Consider the following 20,447-nt stretch of genomic DNA (forward strand, 5'->3'; position numbering starts at 1 on the left):
AGATATGGTAATGTGGAAGTCATTTCCAAAATGTAGAATCTTATGCTCTTCGCCTCCTAATAAAGTGTGCAAGAGAACTTTGTCATTGAAATCAATAAAAAAAAACCTATTCTGCTTCTTAAGAGGGAGGCTCTTACATTCTGATTGCACATTATGAGGGCTGCCCAGTAGGGAAGGAAAAGGTATACCTTCCCCACTCTGGGGAGAGGATTCTCCTTTGTTATGACAGAGGCAAGTGTGGCGTTTCCTAAAACGGACTTGACTGGACCTGTATAGAGGACAAAGTGACAGCCAAGAGTTGAAGCGCTTGATCAGCACGTGGAAGATGAGTTTAGTGTTCTTGATTGGAAGGGTCATTAAAGTACAGATCTATTGCAGTCTCCTGCCAGCAGGAATTGAGCTTCACCCCTCCTGGTATGTTCTATACAATGACAAAACTACAGTCTGAATCATTTGGTCAGACAAAACAAAAAATTCTAAGTTTGTTTTACCAATTGGAGATGCGTGTTAGAAAAGATGGACATGGTTTCTGTTCCCTTCCGTGAGAAACGCTACATCATTTAATATGTCATTGGATAAAATGCATGAATAGCTTTTCTCCTAGCCTTTCTCCCAAGAGAACCTCTAAAGAATCTAAGTATAAATGTATGTGTGTTAGGGGCAGGTATTGCTTTTTAATTAGTAATGTACTGCAATATTTGTCTTTTGGTTTTCCATAAGAAAAGGCAGCATTCTGTCTGAAAGTAGAATTCACACACGAAGTTGATAAGGTTATGTTGAACCCTCACAAAAATGAAATTACAGAAAGGAGAGCAACTGCATGTTGTAGTTGCATAAACATACAGAATGGAAGAGTTGGGTGTTCATCAGTGACATTTAAGTAATTTTCGTTACTATTTTTTTCCTTAAAGCATTTAATTTGCAACAAATGAAAAGGAATTCCTGGGCCAATGGCTACAGTTTTCAAAAGTCTGTAGGTAGTAGATGAAACAAAATTAATAGCCTTTTAGCAAAGAAATTTTAATTTCTGTAAAGGGTTTGTGTGTGTGATTGTCCTCCATAAGTAGTCAGTTTTTACAGTTGTATTTGCCCTACACTGGACTATAAGTTTGTGTTCAGATATGAAGGATGGCAAAAAAATGTATATAATAGACTAATTAATTGTAATTAAACAAGATTTACAAATCTCATAATAGAAACTAAGTTTAAATTAATGTCATTTGTGAGAGGGTATCTTTGTAGTTGCAATATGAGCTTAAAATTGGTGGTTCTGGAAGATGACTAAAAGACTGAAGTGTCATACGAATAGCTTTTAGATGATAGTCAAGAATATTGCAACTCTTTTTCCCTAGGAATGCTTGGAGCCACTGGAAACTTTGTCAAGATACAGAACACTTCACAGCCTACAGAGGAAATTGATGAGAAGATGCAGCTTCAGAAAAGTAATGGGGTTCTTGTCTCCTTGAGTAGAGACAGCCTGGAGACAAATGGTGAGAACTGAGAGTACAGCCATTTCATGAAGTTAGCTAGATCTAAATAAACTGTAATTACAAACTAATTCATTGCAAGTCAGGATTCTTTGCTTCTGTCAGCTGCATCTCATGAGCTGAAAGCTCCTGGTACTAGCTTATGATTATTTGATACTGTTAATATTTTGTGCATCTGTCCATAGTTGTTAACTATTGTGACTATCATATGTGGACATACAACACAGACACAATTAGTTTATTCTTTGTTTTGAAATTTAGATTTGGTTTTAGCTTCTGGGCCTAATCAAAGTGTTGTGGGAGTTGGATTGGATACCTTGGAAGAGCAAGAAGAAAAAGAGATCTTCTTTGCCAAACTTGAACAAGAAGCTTCCTCTACTATTGATTATTCAAGACTAAATAAAGACCTGGATTCCCATGATTCTGTATTACTAGCACCATTTGTACGGTAATTCAGAGGGAAGAAAAGTTGTGGGCTATATTACTGGTCACATGTGATGTGGGTATCTGAATACCGTGGCCACTGAAATTTTGCTTGACAAGATACTGTATGATTTCAGTCAGTTTTTTGTTTGTTTGTTGTGGTTTGATTGATTTGGTTTGGGGACTCAAGTGAGTTTAATAAATAAAATAAAGGAATAATGTGAGAGCATGACCTGGTGATGAGTGGACACGGCTACACGCTCTTGTGCATAGCTCAATAATTACAAGTTGATTTAACATTCTTAATCGTAAAGTGTAACTAAATGAGAAGTTAACAGTGGATAATGACAAGGAAGTAGATCAGGAAAGATTCTGTGTCTCCTTGGACATGGTGTTTCAAAGGAATCTGGAGGAGAGATACAAAATCTCCATAGACTAGGATGATCCATGTATGATCAGTTATGTGAAAATAGGCTCAAACATATGTGAGAAAAATGGGGCAATTCGGGCTGCTGTTGCTAAAAATGCTGAGTGCAAAGGAAACTTCCAATATGAAAACAGTTGGAGGGTCAGAATTCCAGAGAGTTTTAGGTAAGGGCAAAACATTAACTTTACAGGAAAAGGGGAAACAAAGGAGAGATATTGGGGTTTTGTTTGGTTGGGGTTTTTTAATGCAGAATGAGAAGGTCAGAACAGGAAGCAAACCTGATGACAAAAATTTATTTTAAAAGCAAATGTAGATGTTGGAAGGAATGCAGAAAGTGATTTAAGAGTTAGATTGAGAGTTTTAACCATGGACAGTTGTAAAAACTTAAATGTCAGCAATTACTAAAATAAATATTTATCCACCTTCCTTACCTATGATTTGATATGATGGACAAGTCCAGATTCTTTATTTTATTGCAAATTGTAAGAACCATCAAAATTTGGAATTAGAGAAAAAAAAACTGTATTTTTGCTGTCTAAGAAGAGAGTAAAATTTTCATTTTGTTTCTCAGAAATGAAAAAACTGAAAAAGGCGAAGAATCCACACATGAAGAGAAATCTGGTAATACCTTCTCTCTAAATTGTTAATTTGAAAATTCTTGGGTTTTGTTTTTTTCCATGTGTACCCTAGGAATTTTAAGAACCTCATTAAACAGAATAACAGAAATGAAAGCTGTGGATTAGTGCTCCAGTTCAAATGCAAAATCTTCAGAAAATGTCACAGCAGGGTGTCAAAGGATAGTGCAGGATCTTCCTGTTAGTAGTGGGATGTAAGTTCAAGATCTAGAAAGAGAAAGTTGTAATACAGTCTCATGGCTTGTTCTATTCTCCATGTTGCCTTTGGAGCTTGTCAGGAAACTTGACTCTCTAGGTTTCAGATTCACAAGACAGCCCAGCATCCTCACTGAACTTTTTTGTTCTGAGGAACATGGAAACTGATTAACTTCTATTCCCGTATCACCCTGACCATTGTAGGTAAAGCTTTTATTTATCTGAAAGCTAATATAATTTTCATATTAATGATTTGCATTTATCTGTAGTGCTCACATTGGCCTTTTCATCTGCCTTTGCATTACAGTGCTGCAGCTGGTGTTCAGACAGAGGGTTTCAGGGGTTTGCTTTTGGTTTGTACTTTTTTGTTTTGAAGTGGATTTTTAGTCTGTTGTCACCTATATCTAAAAGAAGAACAGCAAAAAACCTCAAGCAACTGTCAATCAAAAACTGAAGAAAAACATGACCCCGATGTTGAAATACATCTTAATGTTTGAGTTACTCTGACATCTCAACTGTCACCTGTATATATTTTCATACCTGAGTTTGATCTCTGTAATCAGCAGTATTACTCTTACCTGATCACTTTCTTGAATTTCCATGGTATTTGTCTTTCACCTATTTGTCTTTCACTTGTCCTCTCTTTTATTTCACTCTTCATTGCTAACATATAATAGAATGTATTCCTGTAATTTAATCAACAGATTGTTTGTTCAAATTTATATATTTAGCTGAACTGTTGAGAAGTACTGTTGTCAGGCTCAAACTTCCCAAATATAAAAAGACTATATTTGTAAACCTTAATCACAGGCAATCTTTTCTCCTTGCAAGGTTGATTACTCTGTAGATTGCAAGAGACCATGATACTTGCAGTAGAAATGCTACAACAATTTGGTAGCCTTTTTGTGGATGGGAAGGTTGAAATTACTTGATTGTTATGGTCAGTTTTATGAAATTGATACCTCTGATTTTTAGCACAACTGTTTCTATGGAATACCTGGAATAACCCATCTCTGTGTGCTTTGCATCGTTTGGTTTAGTCTTTGCCATGAAATAACAAAAGAAATTGTAGATAACACATGTACAGGAATATTGTAAGCATCGTGTATGTCTTCAGTCAGTATGAGAGCTGTTTTCAGCTGTTCTCATGGTCCAAAACCAAAGAGAATGCTCATATAGTTACTTTCTACAGAGTATTTTTTACATATGAGTTAGAAAGAACACATTTTAAACCAAGGGTTTGCAATGCTGCTACATTTAAGGCAGGATGTAAAAAGGGACTATATAAATGTAACTACTCCTACATTTATACAATCCTAAAATTACATTTGGCCCTTGGAGGGCAACTGCGAGGCTGATGTGGCCCCTGGTGAAAATGAGTTTGACACCCCCGATTTAAGGGATAAAGATAATGCAGCCACTGAAGCCTGGAGCCGCAGGGGCTGAGTACGGGAGATAGGGCAACAGGGAATGAGAACTTGTGGAAGGATCTGGGTAGCTGAAGGAAAAGCATTTGGCTTGCTTGTAAAATTCATTCTCTGACACACAATGATGCTTACTCTTGAGGCTGGCTGTTGAGTCACCAAAGCAGGTTAGAGGAAACAGAATTACAGATTCTGAGCCCAAAAACTGCTGGAGTTGTCAAGGTGGATGTACAGAGTACTTTGTCTACTGGGGGAAAATTGCATCATTTCACCCCTAAGTGAGAGAAAGTGATGGAATAAAAGGGGTCAATTAAAGTACACCTTGAGGAGACAGGTAAAGTATATCTGATCATAAGACAAACTTCATTTGAATTTAGAGAGATTACGTGTGACTTTTACTGGAGTTTTAGTACCTCACCCAATTTCTCAACCTTTCTGTTGCTTTTGTGAAAGGAGTAATAGTGGCAGTAGCTTTTCTTAGACAAGAGATTGAGGAAGAGGAAATAGCTGTCTCTTACTGTTTGATCTTCTTTGAATATTCATTCTACTTCATATTTATTTTACTTTTCAGGCAGCTACAGTGAAGATTTTGAAGAAGAAACAGATGATAATCCTGTCTCAAAAACTGAGGGAAGTCAGGTGAATCAAAACATCATGTCAGGAGTTGATTTAAGTCCTCAGCTACAGGTATGACTTACTAAACATTTATATGACTTGCATGAATTGTAAAAGCTCTGCAATGGATAACTGTAAATATAGTAAACCTTTATATAATGTGTACTGTCTGAAAGAAAATAATATAGTGTTTTTGGCACTACCTTGTTTGATTAAGGGTATCCACTTTCCTGTGATAAATCAACTGAAAGGATTAAGTTCTTGACAGGGTTTCCTGCTTACTCCTTTGAATTAAGAGCTGTGGAGTGTACAAATGATGAGCTCTGGTTGGAGCCTCACCCACAGAATGGGTAGTGATTAATCTCTCACTTGGAGCTATTAAGGTGATGTCTACAGTAGCAGGTGACACAGACTGAGGGGGGTAGTTCTGTACAGAGGAGCACTTTGGACAGAGAAACAAAAGTCTACTCTGCATGAGTGTTGGTATCACTGTCATGTAGCTTAGCCAGGGATTTGGATGTGGAGCAAGTGTGGCTGGAGCACAGCAGACGCATTCCTGGAGCACACCTTCCGGTTTGCTTTTTTATGTTAAGTAGTCCATAGAGCACCATGTGTTAATCTAGAATGGATAAAACCTTTTTAAAAATTATTTTTAAATAAGTTTACTAAGATAATATTTAAAATAAATGTCTGAAAAGAACAAATAGAGTTGAAGTGTAATGTGCTTGCTGCTATGTTATTTTCTTTTGTCAAACTATAATAGAAGACAACCAGGGAGGTACACAAATATTGTTCCATTTATGCACAGTAGCACTTAGTTCCAAATCACTTGTGAGAGGGTTCATAGAGTACAGGATGATGAGGACCTTTCGGCATCCTAAGGAGAGTTTTAGAGCAATGCATGTTCTTGGAGCACCAAGAAGTGCTTAGTTCAAAGTTCTAAGAACTGTTCTTAGGTTTTGGACCAACTTTTAAAGTTCATCCAGATGTGGTGGGGTTTTTTCCCTGAAATTCAAAAAGTAATATTATTTTTTCTTTATTTTTCTTAGGAAGAAGCAAATGCTGGCATGCTAGCTAAAGGTAAAATATAAACTTTGATCAGTAGGAGAATACTAAATGTAACTTTCTTACCAGATTTTTACTACTTTGATGTTTTTCATCTGATTTTACTGTGTTCTACTGAAAATCTGGGTGAAAACAGTTAAAAATTAATCTACATGTTAGCACTACAAAGTGATTATCTGTGTCATATTTTATTTTACTACATCTAGTCAGCACTCAGATTTTGGTGCTTGCAATCAGAGTTAATCCGTTTACCATTAGTGGCATTTAGAATAATCTATATGGCATTTTTTGCATGTTTAGTACATCGAAGTAAGCTTTAGTAGTCTTCTACTTTCAGTGTAAACAGAGTATAAATAAGAGAGTTGTGTTTTCTTTAACATTTACCTTCTTGGTTTTAGTTGTATTACTTGATTCACAAGACTCAACTACAGAATTTCCAAAGGCTGTTGAAACATCAAATGTAGCTCTAGGTGAACATGATCTACCTGAAGAAGTCAGTGGAATTGAAATGAATGAAGCAGGTAAGGGTTGCTGTAAAACAAAACAAAACACACAACAAAACCCAAACACCCAAATCTTTCTTTAGTAGAAAAGATGGCTCTGATGTTTTCGTTGTTCTTAGGTTATCACTGAACATGGCTTTTAGTAACAAATCTTGAAAGGAGGAGAAAATATTTCAGGGAAAAAGTAATGTTTCTGCTCAAAAGACACCTTTTTACACTTGCTAACTGTAAAGCTGCTTTTGACATTGCAGTTTGATTTTTAAATACCCTCTCCTTTTGTTGTTCATCATAGCTAAAATTCTTTGATGGCATTGAACACAGTTATAAAACACATTTTCTTATCAAATTTTGTACCACAGTGTATGCCACTTATATCCAAAGTATGGCTCTGATGGCATCTGTTAAAATGGTTATATCACATATGCTGTTAGTTTTAGTATTGTTAAAATATTGAGGCGAGGGAGGGGGGTGGAGAGGCATGCAAACTGCAGATAAGACTATTTTGTATGTACTAATTAACTTGGCAACTGTTTATAGTAAAAATGAGATTGTTTGGGGTTTTTTTCATAACTGAAATCACTATTCTCACCACATAACAGAACAAGCTAGTAACTGAAACATGGGCTCCGGTGGGATGTTTCCCAAAACAGAAAATCCTGTAGTATCTCTTATGAGCCTGCATTTTTCACAGGCGCTTCCTATGGACGAACCACTAGTGACATTGAAGCGCTACACCAAGCATACCACCATATTGATCAGTCTTTGGGAGACACTGATGAACAAAAATTGCAGGATTCTGCAATGGCAGCCTCAGAATGCTTAATGCAAGGTGCTTCACAAAATAATGACATCTATCCAAAAAACATGTCAACTATTGAATCAGGTAAATACCTCAAAGGAAGGCATGTACTGTACAAGCATGTAAAATTAGTGAACTAGTAATATCTTTAATACTTTATGAAACATTTTTAAATGTTGTGCTTTTTACAAATATTTTTTAAAGTTGTTTGATGTTGTTTCTTTATTTTTTTTTTACTGTTTTGCGCACTAATTAGACTTACCTACTGTGGAAGAATTGATGAAACCAATTAAAGGGCATTCATGTAATATTAGAAGTTTTGATGTGGAGCCTGAAAGGTACTCATTTCAGAATGCATTTTAAGAATTGTAATAACTTAAGTACCTTAACTATTTGTGAAAACCAACTTGGTAAATAACTCATCTGTCTTTTCCCTAATTCTGAAATTTCGTTATGACTTGCACTGGCATTATGGCATCTGTGGCAAATTGTAAAATGAATATACAGGGTTAATTGGTTTAGACTAGGGATTCCCAAACTTTGTCTGAGTGATAAGCAGCAACGTTTGCCAAATCATCTGGAGGAGTGTCCCTCACTCTCACAGCTGCCACAGCTAGGATCTCTGCTTTCCCAGTCTTCTACTCTTTCCTGTCCCCCAACACAGATTTCAACCCAGCTTCCATAATCTGAGATCACATCTTCTTATTCTGCTTAATCTTGTGATCCTTACTAACCTGTGCTCCATACCTCCTCCTAGTTTGCTCCAACTGTTGTGTCTGACAGAGAAAGCACAGGTCCTGGAACTGTCAGAAATAGGTTATGTTTAGCAAATGATTTTTGGAAACTTACTGTGTAGCTGCACCTAGCAGAAATTACCATTCATTTTTTTAGTAGCATTAATTGCATGCTTGTGGGTGTTCATTTTGCAGCCGAGTTTGGTACCTCCACAAAAACAGTCACCGCTGGGAAATAGCTCTTTTCCCACAGAGTAGGAGTTAATCTGTATAAATAAATCTACAAGGTTCTTCTTAAAAGGAGCCTAGTGGCTCTTTCAAATTCAAGCGGTCTTTACAGCTGATACCTAGAGGAAAAATGGCCCACTCTTTCCAGAGCGATAGAAAAGCAAAAGGTAAAAGTCTTACTATATATGATGTTATTCCTTTTTTTGTAGTCCTGTGAAACTGGTAGGCAGCACAGCAAATGACCTTTTCAGCCACTCACCCTCTAAGGAGCACCAAAATAACACAGCTTGGGAGACAAACTTATTTGAAAAATTTAACAGAGAAGAGAGCATCTTGCTGCAGAGAGCTGTGAATGATGATAACTTCCAGAAGGTGACTGAGAAAGAAATTCAGACCAGTGAATTGCAGCCTGATGTACTAAGAGAAAAAATAGCACAAGACTCTCTGCTTTCACCAAAAGGCAACAAAACTAAACAAGTGAGTAATATCAACCAGATTTTTATTATGTGGAAACACATTTAAAATGTATATATTTTTAAACTGCCGGTCATTTGATTATGCTCTGATGTTTAGAAATTGAGAGACTGTTGCTGTTTTTCTTGAAGGATTCATGTTACTATTGCTATTGTTAGAGGTAGGCAAATCCAGTGGATTTTGGGACCAGCAGGATTCTTGCTGTCCCAGCCCCATATGCACAAGGCTCCTGTGGTTCCATGTCCCCAGCTCAAGCCAGTAGCGAGTCTGAACACATGTTGTCTTGGGGGGAACCTGTATTAACACACACAGGCCCAAAACAGAGAACAAACTGTATCTGTGGAGAGAACAGCTAGAGTATAGGAATATAGGAATAAGAATATAGGAGAGACTGTAATGATCAATGTAGGGCTTAGACAACTGTACTGACCAGCAACCTGGTCATGTCACCAGCTTCTTTAATCTTGTTTTCCCTCTGTTTCCCACACTTGTTCCTATCTGATCCACTGTGATCTCTCCACCTAGTTTTTAATCCTTTCCCCTAACATCCTCTAAGTTTTGCATGTTCTCAAATCCTCTCAAACATTTCATAACAAGATTTATACAATCCGAAATCTTCTCATTTTAATACAACTTCCCAGAACAACTAAATGGAGCCAGTACAAAATACTTGAACTATGTGTGTTTGCAAAGCAGAAAAGTTCTGTAAAATTACATACTATTAATTTGGTTAAAAATAATTCTTCCTTCTGCCCCAAGTCTTACAGCTGTGTAATTCTGGTAGCTGGTTCTATGTTCTTTTAGTAGTGAAAGCTTAAGATCACACTAGAGCCTAAAACTTATTTTAAACAAATGTGCCCTATCACAGGCTCTTCAGTCTTGTTCCTTGAAGAATGAGAGATCAGAACCAGTGACAACTAAACCAGTGTCATACAAGAACATCAGAAGTCCAGCATCTTTACATAAAAAGAAATCTTCATATGGTCCTCCTGGGGTGGTTAGAAGTTCTGGGTATGGGAAACCCACTTCAGTCTCAAAACAGTCTTTTCCAGCTAATGAAAAGAAAGCACCAAAAGAAACTTTCAAAAAGACCAGTGTGAATGCCAAAAGTCCTGCTGATAGAGCGAGATATAAAGGTAATTCTATCATAAGAAATCTGCATTTTAAGAGCCAGAGAGCTTTGCTGTTAATGCTCACATTTAAGGAGAGGAAAAAAAAAATTCCAAGTGTTATAGAAGAAATCTAAACCCAAACACAATCAAGTACTGAGTTTTTTCTGTATCAGCATGAAGTTACTGGAAGAGAGACTTTTAAATAAAGCTTTGCACTGTAGTCTTTTTTCATTTCCACTAACATATACCACCACTATGTTTGAGACTTACCTATTGTTCATCAGTAGGACGAAAACAAGAAGAAGCTGGTGTTCGGCAATAAGTATCTACAAGTTACATTTTCCTTTACAGTAAATGCAAAAATTTACTGACACACTAACTTCTGTGTGATGCGAATTGCTATTCTTAGCTGCTTCTATTTATCTTTGCTTTCCTAGAGTACAAAGAAAGCACTAACAAGAAAGTCCTATTTTCTGCTCATGTCTCATGTAATACTAAGGAAAGGAGAATACCAGTGTAGTCTTGTGAAAGCTGAGTTGCACGTAAAGGACTGAACTTCTTTATTTTTGTTGTGAAGCCTGAAGAGTTTCTTGAGATAATTCAGCTTAGTGTATTTGAAGACAACGTTTGCTGTCTCTGAGACATGAGAAAATACAGTTGCCCAGGTTTTAGCACACTTCTAACATGTAATGCCTTTAAAAGCCCTGCAAGTAGTGTTCGGAAAAGCAGTTTAGGATTATGTTGCCCATTTTAGGGAGATGCTTCATTAGGAGCTGTCAAATTAACAGACCTTAGTTCCTCAGTGCATTGCTGTGCTGCTCCCTGGGGAAGCAGGGGGTTTGCAGCCAGGTGGAGGTGGTGAAGTGAGTGATGAGTCCTGAGAAATGAGACCACTGGCCTCATTCAAACCTCTTCTTCCCTCTCTAGCTATAACCATTCTCTGCAGCATTTTCAGCTGACTTCAGAAGTTAATCTCACAGGGATGAGAGAATGGCATTGAATCAAGCAATCCCCTAAACGTCAGTGCCAAGGGAGCACCTTTGTGAGGGGATAGTGTGAGAAATGTAGAAAGTATCAGATTTGGGAAATGAACATTGCCTGTTTGTTTTCAAGTATAACATTCCTGAGCAGGAGCTCTTGGCTTACATTGCTATAGGCAGTTGTAGTTACCATCTGTATTTCAGAAGACTAAGGTGTGAATAATTTCATGTATGTTAGTTACCCTTTAGGGGGAACTTCCCTGATTTTTAATTTCCAGTCAAGTTGCTATTTGATGCAACCGATAGACATTGCCTGTCTTTGTATGCTGTCTGCCCTCAAGTCCATTTTGACAATTGCTGTGTCTTCACCATAGCTTGAAATATGTTGTATTTCTGAATGCTTAGGTAACTGGCCACTTCTTGAGCAGAGAACTGAGGCTAACCTTGTTTCCTGAAGGATTTATTATTCGCTACTTGTTTCAGTTGTTCCCTTGGGTTTTGTTATATCTTGCCATTAATTCCTTCCCAAAAGAAAAACTACAACATTTTGCATAATGTCCCATTGCTCTCAAGATTCTACATTTAATTCAGAATTCAGGTTGTAGAATACTATGCCTAAGGGGTAGATCACATGAATAGATTTTTTTGGAAGGACATATTAAATTCTGTATTTAATTTTGTTCTATTTTACTTTCTGCCTAAATGAAGAAGCCTTGTTTGCTACTAGGATAATAAGATCTGCAACAAAGGAACCATCTTCAAAGGGGAGCATTAACAGAATTATGTCTGGCCAATCAGTTGTTAACAATCTTGGACACCAAGCTGTGGATTATTGCAGGCAATATCAGCGTGTAAGTAAAAATCAGTGATGCTCCCAATTATAGTATGTACCGCTTGGCTTGCAAGCCAATTTTGCCAAGACTTTTAATAATTATCACAAGATTGCCAAATGCTGAAATCTTGAATAAAGACTTCCCTTAAGTCAAATGATAGTTTTTGCTTTTAAAATATGCAAGTATAATCATAGGGCTTTTCAGTTGTGTGGATAATTCTATTACTTGGGTGGTTCTATACACTTAAAAGTTGGAATGCTTATTAATTTCTAAAAATTGCTATTTTGTGGTAGAAATTATTTATTCTAAATAAAACCTTTTCTTAGATGTATTCTGTTATGATTGTTAAATAGTACAACTGTTTGGAGTTTTTTTTTCTGTTTGCATTGCATTGAATATTTAACAGTATCTTCTGACTTCTCCAAGATTACTTGATTTACAGAACCATGACAGATTTTCCTTCTTCCTTATAAACTGTATATAAAAAATAATTGAATACCTAAGTCATTACCGCTTTTCAAAAACTCAGTTGCTTAATAGAATAATTCTGGTAGCCAGATAGTGGCTCTCGTATGAGAGGTGTTTGTTTCTCATTGTTTTTTGGCTTGTTTTCCTCAGACATATTTTGGAAATGATAAAGTAGCTCATTAAAGTAAATGCAGGATGTTTTGCTATTAGAATGTTGTTTGGGATTTTTTTTGTTTTCTTTTCTTTTCAAGGACATTGTGTGGTTGCCAAGAGCCAGACAAGCCAGTTAAATAAAACTGATGAGTGGAATTTTTGGTAAACAATCAGCTTGGTGTAATGTTTCTCTGAATTTTTCTCTTCATTAGGATTTATCATTTTCTCCTACCAAAAATTGTGATAGAGAACTATATTTGCTAAAGCGAGTGCAAGTTGCAGAGGAGGACCTGAACACAGCTCGTGAATTGATTCAACAGCTGACCAGCACGGTTTCAGAAAAAGAGAAAGAAATAGAGACAAAGATGGTAGAACTGAAAACACAGCATGAAAAAGAGCTTTCTCGGTTGGGTCAGGAAAATTACGTTCTTCAGAGTAAGGTACTTCATCATCTTGTATCCCACTACTATAGACCAGGAGAAACATTGATTCTGAAACTTGAATTAATGTTATTTTACATAAGTTGTTAATGAGCAGAAAACCCAGATTTACACGCGTGCTACTAGTTTATAAATGCATACCCACTGTTGCATTTATTACCCATAAGACATGATTTTTTTTTCCACAGAGATAAACTGTGTTTTCCCAAGTTCCTTTAGTTTTCTGTTTTGAGAGTTCTGCAGAAGGTTTTTTGCAAAGATTTAACTCACTCTTATGTAAAAAAAAAATAAATATCTATATATAAACAGATGCCAGTTTTTACGTAGATAATTAATACTATATGATGAGATATTGTTTATTTTTTGATCCATTTTTCAGTGTTGTATTTTGCCTATATTGCATATTCCCAGGGTTATTCCACTATAACCTCCTGTCTAGATACATAAGAATAGAAGAGGCTAAAACTTCATTAACTTTTCCCAAACTTTTTTATACTTCGTATCTGTTTTGTAATGCTTCTGTAAAACTCCAAAAATAAGATTGGCTCATTGGTGTGCTCTCATATCTTAATGAGAAGTTTGGCCTATTTTTATTATAAAAATGTAGTCTTGTAGATAATTGCGTATTGGTAACAAAATTTGCTTATTAATTGTGTGTCTTTTTCTTTCTGAAAGTTGAGAAGTATGGAAGAGCTGACTCAAGGAAAGAGATGGACCCATCATACAGCAACAGTTCCTGTCACTGAAGAAAAACTGGCACAAATACGAAAAGAAATTGAAGATCAAGAGGTCATTATTCAAGGTTACCAACAGGTACACCACACAGAACTGTGTTCTAACCAGTTTCAGAAAGAAAATTATTTAATGGATGCTACTTTTCTGTTGAAAACAGTTATCTTGCTATCAAAAAAGTGGGTGCAATTTAGGTGTGAAGGGCAAACGTATTGCATTTTTTTAAAGGTATTTCAAACATGTCTAGTTTGGGCAAAGTTCTTCCATGATTCCATGTAACCATTATAAATTGTAAAAATATGCTGACTTGTCAGTTGAGAACTGGGAAAATACTTTATGGCAAATAGAGAACTACCAACTTTTTGCCACAAATACAGAAGAAAACTAGTATTTTTAAGCAATATCAGAAATCTAGAGGGTTCTGTTTTTAAGATGTTTTTCATAGGATCTGAGCAGTTGATTTCAACGAAACCTTGTAAGTATGCCTGATTTTTATTACTTAGTCAACTGCAGAAATAGATAATTCAAGCTTAATAATCCTTTTGAATACTTGCAGCTGCAGAATCGAATAAGATAGTTTAACCAGCTCTCAGCTGGTGTGCAGCAGCATTTCTTGGTATAGGTCAGAAGTCTTGCCAGTCTGGCTGTGAACATCCTGAATCGGGGACGGTTTGTGTCCGTGAGACTGGAGTGTGGGCAGGCTGAGCTCTGATCCGTCAGCGCCCACCCATGTATATGCTTTTAGAATATAGTTGGGGTAGCTTTGCAGAGGAACTGGCCTGGGTTCTTCAGTGTGAGCAGACACTTGGCCAAGATTGAATTCTACTGTATACTACTTTAGCATAAAGCAATCATGAAAGTAGGTATCTATTTCAGAAACTTAATAATAAAACATTTGGTGTTTGCTTCCACTTTTTCAGTAAGCAAACTATGTACATCATACATCATTTTGTACATCATTTTGAACTGGATAAAATGGTAATTTATGAACATTCTTTGTCTTTCTCATCTTAGGAAAATGAGAGGTTATACAAACAAATGAAAGAGCTACAGGTCCAAAACAAAAAAAATGAGGAACGAATGTATAAGGAGAATCAGTGTTTAATGTCTGAATTAATAGCCTTAAGGTAGGCATATTTAAACACTAACTAAAATCTCTGGAGTTTTGAGCTGTGTTTATTATTTTAATTTATAAAGAATGACTGTGGAGTCTGTTAGATGCATGTTTTCCAGTGTTTCTTGGGTTTGTGGCTTTGGCTCTTTTTTGAGTATTGGTTTATGTTGATAATGGGCATTTAATTCTTAGTGTTCTTGCAGACTTGTGGGAAGACTCGAGTCTTTCATTTGGGAACTATTTCAATGCTAAAATTCAAGGATTCTTATTCATATCAGAGTGTAATGCATCCTACACTTGTTATGGTATTACATCTCTGCTCATGCATCAAAATATTTTGATATTTCAGTAAGGTACAGGGTATATCAGAGGTGACAAGACATCCCCGTAGTGGAAGAACAATTAGATTCACTGCACTCGAGCTGCTGTAAGATTTGGATCCTATACTAGTAAAGAGGAAAAAAAACCTAGCAATTGTGTATATTCCTAACTTACAAATCCCTGCCATAGATTAGTTGCACTGAGCCAGAGGAGGTTTTGTTTCCCTCCCTCGTGTAGTCCCAACAAACAAGTTTGTGCAAGGTGAGGTGAATTTTTTTTTTTGTAGAAAGATGTCCTGCATAGTTGCTTCTTTAAGTCTGCACAGATTGACATTGTAGTACCATTTGGGGGAGGGTTGTGTTTGGTTTTCAGTATGTGCCACTATTAGTACACCAAGTCACTGCCTTGTATAAATGTTTTTGCTGTTACTGTTTAGAGAAAAGACAGTGAAGACTAATAATATCCAGTCACAGATTGTACAGAATTCTGAACCAGCCAGAAACTGGAGTTTCACAGAACTGATGTCAGAGCTTCGAACAGCACAGGTAGCTCTACACCAAGACTGGTTTTCATGTGTTCTTAAAAACATCACTTAACTAGCCATACTATAGACTAATAATGTAACTGAAGAAAGTAGCAGGGGATGCTACTATTTGCCACACTTCTGTATCACAAATGTCTCATCATGTGAACTCTAGAAGAAATCCCCTAAAACACAGATTCACTTGAAAGAAGTGCAATGTTGCCATGTTTACTGGTCATTCTGGAATACACTGTGAGAGCTTTCAGAAAGTAGTGATACCTCTGTAGCTTTCCCACATAAGACAAATCCGGAAGAGTGTTTATCCCCGCTCTGTACCAAGTAAGTTCTAGAAAAGAACATCAGAGTGAAAATAATCATTTGCTATCCACTCCTGTAATGTTTTTTGTAGTCCTGTAGGTGCTTGTGATTTTGAGGGAGGATATTTAGATATTTAGTAAGCTTCATGTTAAAATTAAAGGTTTTCAGAAACTTCTATTGTTCTGCTTCCTGCAAGTAGAGACTGTTCTGGTACCTATTTCCTCTGATAGACCAGAAATAAAAGGAAGGAAGAAGCAGCTTTTAAACTTTTTTTTTTTTTTTAATAAAATGAATAAATAAGGAATTAAATTATGATGGAAAATAACCCAATAACAACAAAGACAGGTTGGGTATGTGATAAGAGGATCTTATGTGATAAGTATGTGGTAAGTGGAACATGGGAGGTTCCACTTAAATATGAGAAGAAACTTCACAGTGAGGGTGCCAGAGCACTGAACAGGCTGCCCAGGGGGGTTGTGGAGTCTCCTTCTCTGGAGACATTCAAAACCCACCTGGATGCCTTCCTGTGTAACCTCTTGTGTAGTCTCTTTCAATCCCTAATATTGAGTCTGTGATCTGCGTCCAGTGAGGTTGAGGACCAGCAGAGGTGTTCCTGGTCTGATAGAGCTGACTGAGCTCTTAAGACTCCAGGGGCTCCCCAAGTTCCAACCTCACAGGTACTGCTGCTGCACTTTCCTGTCCTTAGGTCCAGCCTGTAATGAGACTGACCACAAGATCCAAAGATGGAGAAAGACACAGAGACAACACTACCATGGTCAGGCACACAGATAACACAGAGCGCAGTGCCTTTGCTCATACCACAGAAATACAAACAGCACTCTTGAAAACACAAGAAGCACAAACAGACTGATCCTGTTGAGCAGCTCAGGATCGGAGTTGATGAGCAGTAACACAAATACATGCACATGATGGCCATCACCGGCCCTGGACACTTGGTCTGTTTACTGGCTGGCCCCAAAATCTCAGACCTTGCAGTTGCTGCTCCCTGTACGTGTGGATCCCAGGACCAAGAGCTTCCCTCTCCAGAGGCTGACACTGCAACCTTTCCTCCTACTTAGTCTTGAAGTTTACTTGTGATCACATATCAACAGAACATGCAGAAAATGGCAAGAAATAAAATGTAGTAAGATGAACTGTTGGACAATACACGTCTGTTTAAGCTACAGTCTTAAAAATAAGTGAAATGATTACTGACCCTCTCAAAATGCAGATATTTTCTGCTTTTGAGACAATTATGTGTGTATATATATAAAGTACATATATATATATATTTTTATATTTAGCTTAAGTTTTCACTTGCTTTGCTACGGCAAGGCCTGAGAATAATAACAAAACACGAAAACCTGGTTGCTGCTGTGGTCTCACACAACTGTTGTGATTCAATAATTTTATTTTAAAAGCGTGTTCACGTTTTTAGTATGACAATGTGCATTCAGTTTCTCCTGTCTTACCATGTCCTCTAAAACTCAGAAGGAAGAAACTAAATTACAAGAAGAGATAAGACGTCTCAAACAAGATAAGCAAGCTCTTCAGGTAGACTTGGGACAAGCAAAGAAGGAGAGAGATTTAGCAAAAGTGCAGATTGCATCCACATCAGGTAAAGCACCTTCATTTTATTTAATAATTTTGCCTCCTCTGTGCTTTACTAAATAAACATGTAACTAAAACTTGTTTCTTATTAAAATATGACTTTGCCAAATGCATCTAGACCGTTTCCCAGTATTGTCCTTCACGGTATGCTTTTATTAGAAGTTTAGACATGCTACAGTACTTTGGCACTATTCGAAAGCCTTTTCTTCTATCCAGCCGAACTCTTTGTTGTTGCCTATTAAGTTTGATTTCTTGCCTGTCTCCTGCTGGGCATGGGAAACAGACCATTCCATTTATACAACAACTCTGTTCATAAGAAAATATTTACTATGTTGTATCTTGGTCTCCTGTTTAGATCTTGCCCTTTTTTTACCTCTAACCTGATGCCTTGTGACATTGTAAAAACATTCTTTTCAGAATTCTTTCCAGTTTGACTTTAGCTTTCTTAATGAGAGAGGGCCAGCAATTGGACTCTTTTATTTCCAATATCAGGCATCAAGCACTAAGAGCTGTACTATTTGCCTCCATGTCTCTTCTCAAAATGTTTGATCCATAACTGGCAGGAGTATGGTCAATATATACCTATGCAGATATTCTGTATTGTCATCCATGTTGTTACTGAAAATTTGTTTATTAGAACATGATCAAGAATAGATCCTCCTGGGATTCTGTATTAAATACCATCCATGGTAACTGTCACCCATTGAGTACTACTATGTATGAGAGAAATAAGTTGTTGGGTTTTTAGGTTTGTTTTTTTTTTTTCAAATAATGTTGCATTTAAAATCCTAATTAGGTTCTGGTTTTAAAACTTCGGTGTAAAAATAGGATTAGTAAATATATTAGATGTGCTGAGAAGGGTAGTGTTGACTAATTACTTTTTCAATGCGTAACTACTAATAAGTCTAAGGATAATTTGTTCTTATAGATGAGAAGTCTTATGAATTTAAAATGATGGAAGAATCATACAAACAGGAAATTGCTCATTTAAAAAGAAGACTTCAGTGGTATGCAGAAAATCAAGATATTCTGGATAAGGATGCAGCCCGTCTTAAAGATGCAAGAGAAGAAATTGAGAAACTAAAACTAGAGGTGATGTTGAAATTTTAAATTATTTCTTTTCTAGTGATGAGTATAATGTAATTCCATCCTTCATAATAGTCCTTTTTTCAAGAAAAACATGTAAACTGTTTATAACCTTTAAAGCAAACATGGAGTCTTTATATGCAAAATTGATATTACTGCATATGCGGTGAGAGTTGCAAGTGCAGAATGCTTAAAATGTGGTAACCTGGTTTTGCTTTTATTGGACATCTTGATGATTCTTCTGGAAACAAAAGTAATATGTTTCCTTAAAACCTGCAAAATTTGTGACTAAGTTGTTACCTTAACAACTTGGAACATCCTTCTTGTCTTTTTCTTTTCTTCCTCTTTACTTCATGGTAGCTTAGGCAACACTTTTTTCTCTTAAGTAGTGGTTCTAGATTCTTTCTTACAAAAAATTCTCTGGTTGCTGTAGTAGGAAGAAAAAAAACAAAACGCTCAAAATATAAAGCAAGCAAAACTAATATATGAATCTTGAATAGTTCCGAGATTCACATTGCCTGCTTGTCAGTAGATTTGACCTAGGATTTCTAGAAATAAAGAGTTTTACCAGTGATAAAATATATTTGATCTTGGCATTTTTTCATGGTGTTTTACTGGAGAGATTACAGATGAAAGGAGGTGCTTCTGAAGGAGCAGCCAGGGAAGGAGATCCCTTAAACACCACCATATCAAACTTTGATCAACATATCATTGCTGTGAAAGAAAATTTTTTGCATTTTCTCCAGGATGGACGGGTGTTTAAAAACAGTAAAGAGCTCCGACTTCATATAAGCAATCAAGTTAGTCAAACTATGCTGGCATAAAAGCATTACTTATGTTAACATTGCCAACATAAGAAATCAAGATAGGAATATTTCCAACTATACAAGGTGGAATATCACTGTACAGTGATTATAGTGGCTGATAAAGGTAGGAAATTCAATTTAGGTTAAGGCTTTGAGTCTTTGTGGCCAGGCTTTATGGAAATGCAAGAGTGTTAGGTATACAGTTCCTTACACTGAACCTAAGAGTCAGCATTTATTTAGGCACAAAGTAAAGTTGCTTTTTGACTGTTTCTGTATCTTGTCATACAGCACAGCCTTGCAAATCACAAACTATTTCCTTACCTCACCCTGAATTCATGTAATGTACTGTAGTACTTCATATTATAGCTTATTAATGAAGCTTGCATGCTGGAAGTGTGGCAGAAAGAAGCAGATGTACTGGTATGAAGACAAGAATGTCCCAGAGTTCAAGTTTTCTTATAGATTTCCATGGCTAGTCTCAGCTTAAGTGTCTTGAAGATGCTGTAACTCAGTTTAAGAACCTCAAGAATCAAATACTACAGAAATTACTATTACCACGTTTTAACCTGCAGAATACTTGCATTACGTTGTGTGTTCTTAAATGCTTACTTCTGTACTACAGTACAATGTCTCTGACTATATATTTTAGTTTATTTTCTCATAAATTGGATAGGTTGAGAAGCTCAGAACTGAAGCTGGAGATCAATGTGTGCAACAGAAGAAACGTTCGCAGGACAGAGCAGCAGATGCTAAAAGAATTCAGGACCTTGAGCGACAAGTATGCAATAATAGAGCTGTGTTTTGTTTAACCTTTATTTCAGATAAGGTCTTTTATAACACTTACCAGCCCTTTCATAAACGTAATGCATTGAATGAGGCCCTATGATAATGTAACTTGTGCTCAAGACAATTACTTATTATACTTACAAAGAACTCTTTTG

General features: G+C 36.5%; 1 protein-coding gene across 3 annotated transcripts in view; it reads left to right on the plus strand.

The window, feature by feature from the left end:
- The window catches only part of CEP162 (centrosomal protein 162), a 47,759-nt gene that overhangs the window by 13,528 nt on the left and 13,784 nt on the right, over window positions 1-20,447 (plus strand). For all 3 annotated transcript variants that reach the window (XM_082048855.1, XM_082048856.1, XM_082048854.1), the window contains exons 4-21: window positions 1,353-1,490; window positions 1,749-1,935; window positions 2,909-2,958; window positions 5,163-5,278; window positions 6,256-6,286; window positions 6,670-6,792; window positions 7,466-7,657; window positions 7,830-7,911; window positions 8,745-9,012; window positions 9,878-10,145; window positions 11,810-11,952; window positions 12,768-12,995; window positions 13,671-13,808; window positions 14,742-14,854; window positions 15,599-15,707; window positions 17,495-17,621; window positions 18,543-18,706; window positions 20,180-20,284. In XM_082048855.1, the coding sequence (XP_081904981.1) occupies window positions 1,353-1,490; window positions 1,749-1,935; window positions 2,909-2,958; window positions 5,163-5,278; window positions 6,256-6,286; window positions 6,670-6,792; window positions 7,466-7,657; window positions 7,830-7,911; window positions 8,745-9,012; window positions 9,878-10,145; window positions 11,810-11,952; window positions 12,768-12,995; window positions 13,671-13,808; window positions 14,742-14,854; window positions 15,599-15,707; window positions 17,495-17,621; window positions 18,543-18,706; window positions 20,180-20,284 (2,582 nt within the window). The remainder of the gene's footprint in view (window positions 1-1,352; window positions 1,491-1,748; window positions 1,936-2,908; window positions 2,959-5,162; window positions 5,279-6,255; window positions 6,287-6,669; window positions 6,793-7,465; window positions 7,658-7,829; window positions 7,912-8,744; window positions 9,013-9,877; window positions 10,146-11,809; window positions 11,953-12,767; window positions 12,996-13,670; window positions 13,809-14,741; window positions 14,855-15,598; window positions 15,708-17,494; window positions 17,622-18,542; window positions 18,707-20,179; window positions 20,285-20,447) is intronic.

This window comes from Streptopelia decaocto, assembly GCF_964273445.1.
Source record: "Streptopelia decaocto genome assembly, chromosome: 3".
NCBI lineage: Eukaryota > Metazoa > Chordata > Aves > Columbiformes > Columbidae > Streptopelia > Streptopelia decaocto.